General features: G+C 55.2%; 1 protein-coding gene across 1 annotated transcript in view; it reads right to left on the bottom strand.

Moving 5' to 3' along the window:
* Nucleotides 1-3,667: 3,667 nt before the first annotated feature.
* The window catches only part of LOC104514408 (ectonucleoside triphosphate diphosphohydrolase 8-like), a 7,494-nt gene continuing 2,277 nt past the window's right edge, over nt 3,668-8,884 (bottom strand). Inside the window, exons 4-9 of the mRNA XM_010158074.1 lie at nt 7,797-7,956; nt 6,717-6,950; nt 5,458-5,730; nt 4,876-4,986; nt 4,095-4,232; nt 3,668-3,850 (exon numbers count right to left, since the gene is read on the bottom strand). Of these exons, the coding sequence (XP_010156376.1) occupies nt 3,668-3,850; nt 4,095-4,232; nt 4,876-4,986; nt 5,458-5,730; nt 6,717-6,950; nt 7,797-7,956 (1,099 nt within the window). The remainder of the gene's footprint in view (nt 3,851-4,094; nt 4,233-4,875; nt 4,987-5,457; nt 5,731-6,716; nt 6,951-7,796; nt 7,957-8,884) is intronic.

Raw genomic sequence — 8,884 nt, 5'->3', positions numbered from 1 at the left:
ACAAATTCAACCACATGACATGGCTTAACATCCACTTCGTCTGGCAGGTAGGAAAGTACCCGGCAGCCCCCAGTGTCCATGCTTTGTGCTGTGAAATGCCTTGTGCCCACCTTGCCCCTGCCCCTGCCTGAGTGGGGGGTCAAGGGATGTGGGGGCAGCACCATCTACTGCCCATGCCCAGACCAACTCTTGCGTTATGCTCACAGACGCTTGCTGGGACATCTGGCCTGGCCATTTGTGCTCTCCCCCAGCCTGTCTCACTGCTCTCCCCCAGCCTGTCTCACTGCTCTCCCCCAGCCTGTCTCACTGCTCTCCCCCAGCCTGTCTCACTGCTCTCCCCCAGCCTGTCTCACTGCTCTCCCCCAGCCTATCTCACTAACGGGCTATCTGCAGCCCACTGCCCACAGATACAGTGGCTGTGGAGCAGGACACGGGGGTGCAATAGCAAAGGTCTTCTCTAGCTCTCCAGCCTGCATGGTACCTTGCAGCCTTTCCCATCCCTCTCCCTTCCCTGTCTGCACAGGTCGCTAACGTGGATGTGGGCTGGACTCTGGGCTACATGCTCAATCTCACCAACATGATTTCCTCAGAGACTCCCCCGAGAGCCATAGCGCTCCAGAGAAGCAACTGGATAGCAGCCATAGTTCTACTGGCCATCATGCTCATCCTCATCTTCTGCCTGCTTGTAGTCATATGCTACCAGAAAAACTCCTTCGGTTATGAGAGTCTCTAGCAGCACTGGATCCAGAGGCTGCTGGAGGCACTTAATCCTGCTGCCATGCTTGTGCGAGGAACTGCAGACTGGGGAGCCACCCCAGTGTGTCCAGGAGCTGTGAACTTGTAATATGGGGCACCTCTGTCCTGGCCTGGTGAGCTGGAACCGGTGCGGGCTTTAACAAAATCCTCCCTGTAGATATGTGCTGTCTGCTTTTCCCCTTTCCCCTCACTGCTGGTTGGAGATGCTCTGGGAGGGAGGCCATAGCCGTGTGGGCAGGGCCTCAGCACTGGGGATGTGGGGACCACAGTGATATGGGGCGGCTGGTGATGGTGGGTCAGGGAAGCGAGAAGGGGTGCCTGGCAGCAGTGGGGCTGGTTGCAGCCTGCAGCAGGTACCTCATGTGGGGCAGACATGTCCTGCCCCATCCCAGGGCAAGGGTCTGCATCGCCCATGGCCAGTGCCAGCCAGGGGTTCAGCGGTGTTGGGGCTATAGGGGGAAGCTGACCTGGTAGACGGGGCTTGGGCTCTGCCCAGAACTGGGAAGGCCTGTGAGGTGGGGGATGGCCCCAGCCCTCTGCTCTCCTGCACAAAGTTCCTCTCTGGTCCATGCACCCCATGTCTGTGCCCGGCAGACATCTCATCCTCCCTTCCCAGCACACAGGGCAATTGGGAAATGCTGCTGGGACATGGCAGCTGCCAGGGCCCCTGTTACTTTTTTGGGGAGTCCCATTGGCAGCCAGTGGGCGGGTGAGGTGAGACACCCCAGCTCTCAGCAGGAGAAGGCCTGTCCTCGTGCCCTGCTGCATCCTCTCCGAGGTCTGGCAGACACTGCAGGGGCTCCAGGGGCATCTCCCATAGCACAGGGCGGTGTTGACTTTCCCCTGAGTCCTGTCATCATCACCAGCCTGTACCTGGTGTGACGGGTGTGCTCGACCCCCTGACCCAACTCCGGAGGAGCTGAAGGCCTGGGCTGTGTCTGGGCCAGGAACTCCTCTAGTTCCAACCTGCTCTCTGAAAACAGACAACGGAGCAGTGACACGGCGAGCATCGGCGCATATGAGCTGGGAACACCGGCCGTGCGATGGACACATGAATGGTGGGTGGCTTTTCCACGACTCATTTAACAAGGAGCAAAGAAAGCTGTGAGTGCAAGTAGCCTCACGCTCACCTCTCTCCATTGCATGACTGCAAGCCAACCGCTTTATCCCATACAGATGGCAGCCCCACTGGGCCTTCCTTGCGCTCTCCCTGCCAAGCAGCTTGGCTGCATGACAGTCATCTCCCCTGGAGCTGGGACACCCCTCAAGGCTGCTCCTCAAGGCAGAGAGACCTTTCACGCGTGGCAGGCCTTCGTAAGCGACCAGCCTCACACATAACCCCCGAGGATGGTAACTTCGATTTGCCTTGGGAACTCTGACTGCAGGCTGAGTTGATGCGAATGACACGTTACATAAACTTTGCATATGTAACCCTTTGGACACAAACTGTTGACCAAGTCTGGGACTAAGCCTGGATCCAGCCGCACCTGGACTCCTCTCTGAGGAGGAGTTGAGAAAACAAGGGGACCCATTCTGAATGCCGTGACGCAACGGGAGGGCCTTCCTTGCCCTTTTCACCTCTGGTATTTCTGTGAATCATTCTAACTTCAGTGTAACTCAATTTTCCTTTCTATGATTTTTCCATGCAGTAATTAATAGAGTGAACCTTGCATCTGAACTTAATTAAGTTGCATTTTTACCATGTCATACGAAACACACTTTTGCTAATGCCTTTGACAGTGGTTCTTTAAGTGATCTAAATCACCCATTAGCGACAAATTGGCATAGTTGGCAGGATCTTAAATCAGGATCCTGACACCTGGCAGATGGAAACAATAGTCATAATCGTTCAGGAGCAAAATAACAGGCATTTTCCTGCTCGCTGCCTTTTACAATGTTTATTTGATAACAGTTGGGAGATGGAAACAATAAAATCGTAATCGTTCAGGAGCAAAGTAACAGGCATTTCCCCATTTACTGCCTTTTACAGTGTGTATTCGGATGGCAGGAGCTGTGAGGCACCCATCTTTCTGCAGAGACGCCAAAGGTCAGCTTCTTGCTGCTGGGACCAAATAACAAGATGAATCATCCACAGGACAGATGGCAAATGAGCAGAACCAAAGGCGAGGGCGCAGTTGTGAACAGGACTCAGCTCAGGCTCGTGCGCAGGGCCAGGCCAGGACTCGCAGCCGGCTGGAGTCTCAGCCTGACACCCACCGTGTCCAGGCCTTCTGCTAGTGGGACAGGGTTCTCTCCAGGAAGACAGTCAGGAACATTGCTCCCTTTATGCCAGAAGAAAAGTGAGATGAGATGAGATGAGATGAGATGAGATGAGATGAGATGAGATGAGATGAGATGAGATGAGATGAGATGAGATGAGATGATGGACTCTCTGGGGAGGCATGGACCATGCTTTGGATGCTCAACTTGCCTTCTGTCTCTGAGATCATGAGGTAAGCACAAACCTCCAGAGAGCCAGCTGGGGTACCGCAGAGCCTTGCATGCTGTCACCAAGTGAGGCCTGTCACCAAGTGCCTGCAGCCACACGCTAACGGTCTAGCCCTCAAAGAGCTACTCGATTGCCCCACACGCCAGCTAGTGGGATGAAAGCCGTACCTGTAACAGGCATAGGGGTATAAGGAGGCAGATAGGCATGTGGGGTTCCTCTGGTGCATCAGCTGATCCCAGCTGTGCTCCTCTGCAGACCTCATGCGGTGCCTATCTGCATGCTGGGGGCAATCCCGTGGGAGGCCAGACCTTTGTTCTTCAGTGCTGTAGAGGTTAACATGCTCAGCATCATTGAACGAGCCTCAGGCTGCCAGTCCTGCAGGCAGAAGTGCAGGGCAGCGTGGTACAAACAACTCCCCAGCCCCAACATTCTCCTGCCATGCTCCGAAATGCAGCCGGGCTTCTACACCCACAAGAGCAGGAGCAGGGCGGCAAGCGCCAAGGCAAGGGTGAGGATGATGAAGGCGATGGCTGCAGCCCACAGGGAAGGAACGTGCCCCTTCACCCAGGCCGGAGCCTCCGCTGGGATCATGTTGGTGAGGTTCAGCATGTACCCCAGGGTCCAGCCGACGTCGGTGCTCCCTGCCTGCCCGAGGAGAGAGGGGACAATGAGTTAGTCCTGCAGGAAAGCCTCACCAGTGACACAGGGCCACCTACTCCTGCACGGCTCAAACTGGGTGCAGTAGCTGGTCCCACACCCAGTGCCATGCTGGGATGTGGGGCGGGCAGGGCTTTCTGGACGGTGGCTCTCACAGCGCCCCAACGCGGGAAGCTGTCTCTTTTCCCCAGCACTGCCTCTAGTCCTGCCGCAGGCTGGGTTTGCTGCCTACCTTCGCCTGGAAGAAGATGTTTTTCCAGCTGGTCTCGTTGAACTTGTAGGCGTCGAGGAGGAGTGTGAGGATGTAGTTGGCATTGGCACAGTATTTAGGCAGTCGCTCAGGATTCTCTTCAGGGTAGCTGGAAGGCAGCTGGGGTGGGCATATGTTTGGGGAGGAAGGGAAGTTATTTGCAGGCAATTTCCATGCAGGGACGTTGCCCTGATGGCGGCTGCACAAGGGGCAATGGCTCCGCAGTCACCAGCATCCAGAAAAAGAGTTCTGGACCAGGCAGATATTTTGGTCTTGCCCACACGGGGCAACTCCTTTGAGGAGGATTTACACTCCACATGGAAAGAGAGAGGCATATGGGAGCTCCTTCCGCCCCAGATTCTCCCATCTCAGCCTCCTCATGCAAGGGGCTTCTGCTCTTTGCCCCATGGTGGTCCTAGAACTTGGCCTTATTTGACTTGTCTCCAGAGTGGTGCCAGCAGCTGGCTCTCTTCTCCCCACCCTCCAGTGCTACAGACCCACCCCCATCCCCAGCTCTTGTGCTGGAGGGCAGATTTTGCTGCCTTCACCTGCCCTGGCTGCCTCTTTCCCAACGTTGCATGAGCAAGGGTGGGTGCAGGATGGTCCTGGCTCCTGCACAGGGCTCAGGGATGGCTCCACTGTGTAGGGCACAGATCAGCAGCCAGGAAGCCTTGCCCTGGCAGGGTGCCCACTCCTCTCCCCCCACCCCAGGAACCCATTGCTTGTGAAGATTCCCCACAGCCTCCCATCGTGGGGAACGTACGTCTTCCCAGCTCTGTGTGCAGAAATGCTCTATGGCCTCCCTGGCAGTGGCCAGCGACTGCCCCTCGGTCAGGTTGAGAAACTGGAAGTTATAGTAAAAGGCAGAGAAGGCCTGAAAGGCAAGAGGCAGAAATGCTGTTGAGTTACAGTGCAGAATCCTCCCTCCCCAGGCAGCTGCCCCCATCTCCCCTGAAGCGGGAGGTGGGGTTTGTTCTTCACTGGGTTATCCCACCCTCGTATAGTCCCGGGGCATCGTTGTCCATGTCCCAGCAGGGATGGTGGCCGGGATGTGGGTGTCTGCTGGCTACAGCAGCACATGGGGAGCAGGTGGAGCCTTGCCTACAGCTGCTGGCTAGGCTGGTCTCTTTTACTGAGAACTTGGGGTTTGACTAAGCACGCGTTTTATTAACATGGTCCCATTTGGAGACCTGGCTGGAAAACCAGACGGCAGCAATCCCTGGTGTGCCGTGGGGCAGAGGCATTTTGGGAGCTTCTTGCCTCTTCTGTGGGGAGGTGACAGTGCCATGGGGCATGCAGGGACACCACAGCACCCACGGAGGTGGGAGGATCGGATTTGCCTTACAATGAACTGCCCTCTGACCGGGGGCTGGTAGATGCCATCAAAGGTGCAGTCCTGGCTCTGGCCACATGCTGAGAAGTTGAACAGCTTCTTGATGGCAGCCAGGCACCCGCTGGCATTGCCCCTGCCCTCCAGGGTCACATTCCTGTCACTGAGGGTCAGGCGTGGATCGCTCCGGTTTGTGCAGGGGCTGGTGCGGAAAGAAGACAGCGAGATGGTTTCAGTGTAGTCTTTTGGGTAGCAAGGGTGATCGACTCGTGTGCTGAAGGATGACTCCTGGGAATAGCAAAATTGCAGGCTGCAGCCTCCTCCAAACCCTCTTGGCAGGCTTGCCAGGCAGCAGGATTCACCCAGTGCTCCCCCCAAGCCACAGGCACTGGCATCTCCCACCTCCTCAGCAGGGAAAGACCCTCCTGCTTGACCCTCCCAGCCTGAGCTCAATGCTTCGCTTTGTCTCATTCCTTTTCCCACAGAAGCCGACCAGTTTCAGGGACGCAGCACATCTCATCCCTGGCCACATGGTTTGGGGCATGCAAAGCCCTCTCCACCCCAGGTCCAGCTCTGCCTCTAGCTCCAGCCCCAGCTAGGGACACCATCCTTCCTGGCTGTGCAGCGTGAGCAAACCCTTCTCAGCTCACCAAGGCTGCTTCTCCTGGCCAGGTGGAGCTCCGTGAAGACTCTCTGCCCCACTGGTCTTCCAATAAAATGGCCTGAGAAAGATCTCTGGTTCACTTTTCTCAGGTCTGTGCAGTCATAGAGAAGTTGAGTTCTGGGGGAGCTGTAGGGTCCCAGTGCTAAGCCCCTCCTTAAAGCATGAACAACTAGATCGAGTTGCTCAGAGCCTTGTCCTGTCAAGTTGTGAATATCTCCAAGGACGGTGACTCCACAGCATTTCTGGGTCCTATTCCAGTATTTGACCATGCTTATTGGGAAAAACTCTTTCTCTGCATCTGGTTGGAAACTCGCATGTTCCAGCTTGTGCCTGTTGCCTCTTGCCCTATCACTGCACCTCTGAGAAGAGCTGTGACCTGCCTTTTCTCCACTGTGTGAGGCAGCTGTGTACAGCCAGAAGATCTCTCCCAGGCTGCCCCTTCTGCCACTTTCCATGCTTCTTTCCACATCTGTCTACCTGTGCTCCAAGGAGCTCTCAGTCCATCCTGATGCCTCTTTGGAATATCACTGCCTGTTCCTATTCTCTGCATTAACAAGTCTGTGGTTGGTATCGTGAGAACAGTCGAATTACCCCCCAGTTCCCCTCTCACCGCAATTAATTCCTTTGCCAGTCGCTTCAGCATCTCGTTCTGCCCGTAGCAGAGGTAGCTGTGGGTGTAGATGTTGTAGTTATATCCGTACAGTGTGAGCTTGGAGGTTTCATTCCAGTTTATCGCTGAACCTTCAGGCCTAAAGCTGATTTGAGTGGATCCTCCTCCAAGATCCAGTGCCCCCAAAATGTTGGCCACCTCTGGATGAACCCACGAGTGTGCTCTGGGGGAGTACTGCCAAGGTGAGACAGGAGAGGAAGAGGACTAGCTCATGGCTGGGCTTACTTGCCCTGAGCAAAATTCTCATCTCATTGAAGTCAATAGGGTTTTGTTACTAAATTTAATGGGTATTTAATTCAATTCAATTATTTCTGTAGGTGAGGCCTGAAGGCCCAACCTTCAGCCTTCCCTGCCCAACCAGCCTGGCCATTTATCACAGCCAGAAAAAATGGGGATTGAACCTGATGGTCAAGAGGTGCCAACAGGCTGTGGGCTCACGTGGCTCTGAGTCACTGGTCCCCTGACCAGAAGACTGGTGGGGACCTGGCTTGGGGCAGCTGCCTTTCCTGAATACCAGGCTGTGGAGGCACTGGTGTGAGGGGAAGGGAAGAAACCCCCCAGCAGCCTGCACAGGAGCCCAGTGGTGCCAGTCCTGCTCTGAGCTGTGGCAGCGAGGGACTGAGTGTGGCAGGAAAGAGGTTTGGTTCAGACGGGCACATTGAACCAAACCTGGAGTCCCCCAGCACCGCTCGGAGTTGGACCTTCCCAGGGCAGCAGGACAAAGCCCAGCAGGAGCAAAGGGTCCCCACTGGGCTGCACGTCTGACCTCGCTGCCCTCAAGAGACCCTGTGTCCACATGGTGCAGAGTTGTGCCCTTAGCCTTGACAGAGACACCCCCATTCCTGATTTCTCCCTCCTCTTTCACCCCCATCCTAGGCAAGCCAGAGGACACCTGGCTGCTTCCCCTAGATCATTCCCGAAGGCTGCCAGCCCTGACCTTTCCTTCTGTGTTAAGCACGCTTAAGAAAACTCAGAAAAACTGTCAGCAAGGAAGGATTGGGTGCTTCACCCTTTTCCCACCTTAGTGAAGGAGTCCAGCAGGTAGTTGATGGTGATCCAGCCATAAGCCCCCTCCTCCTCTCCTGTAAGGATTTGAGCCCCTTTGAAAACCACAGGGTACTCTCCCATGGTTTTAGCAACTTCGGCCAGGACTTTGTCTGCTGCTGAGCTGTTCTGTTCCCTAAGAAGGACTCAAAAGGTCAGGACACATACCCAGCTACACCAGTACTACAGAGGAAACACAAGGAAACAGTCTTTTTTTTTTTTTTTCCCCCCAATTCCACATACTCTAGTTTTTTTGCAACAAGCAGTTTGTGTGAAATGATGTTTCCTGCTACATAACTTGTCAAAGCTGCTCGTACAGCATAAATCCCAGCTGTCTAGGCTTGGCATCACAAATCTAGGAGCAATAGCAATCTCTTCCCTCTGATGCAACTTAATCCCACTCACAAAGAGCTTTGCCAGGCCACCCTTCCCTACCTAAGTATCACCACAGAGCTGGAGGCCAGAGGGGATGGTGTTGCAGCCCCCCACGTTTGAACAGCACCCACTGACTGCACCAAAGCCAGGGCTGGCTGCTGGGCTTGAGAGAGGTTTCCAGGAAGGTGCCAGCCTGATTCCAGAGCTCTGAGTGGGGGCTGTTGGCATGTGTTTGCTCTATGAAGTGAGTAACCTTCAGGCTACAACCCAGGTGCTTTCCAGAGAAGGAGTCTGATTGCCAGAGCACAGAAATGATGTTAGATATCTGCAGCCATAAACCCAAGAACCATGAAATGAAGACTGACATTTGAAGAGAGCTAATAGGGGCGGGTGAAAGGCAAGAGCAGGTCCCACAGCAGCTTGTGGCCTCCTAAGTCTGCCCAGCAGCCATCCATCTGGGCAGAAGGCACACCCCCTGGTGCATCCCAACTCCCTTGTGTTTAAGGAATAATGAAGAGCAATCCAAGAGCTCTGAGAAGCATTTCTTGCTTGGAACTGGGCTGGGACAGGGCGTCCCAGGGTGCCAAAGGCACCTCTGAGCAACCTCTCTGCCCCAGGGCCAACCGCTCAGGACAGCTCAGCCACCTGTGTGTCCCCAGTGGGCTGCCTTCTCCCAACTCCCCCGTCGC

The sequence above is a fragment of the Eurypyga helias genome, unplaced genomic scaffold, assembly GCF_000690775.1.
Source record: "Eurypyga helias isolate BGI_N326 unplaced genomic scaffold, ASM69077v1 scaffold30018, whole genome shotgun sequence".
Classification (NCBI taxonomy): domain Eukaryota; kingdom Metazoa; phylum Chordata; class Aves; order Eurypygiformes; family Eurypygidae; genus Eurypyga; species Eurypyga helias.
The sequence above is the reverse complement of the archived record's forward strand: the minus strand, read 5'-3'. Positions and strand labels throughout refer to the sequence as shown.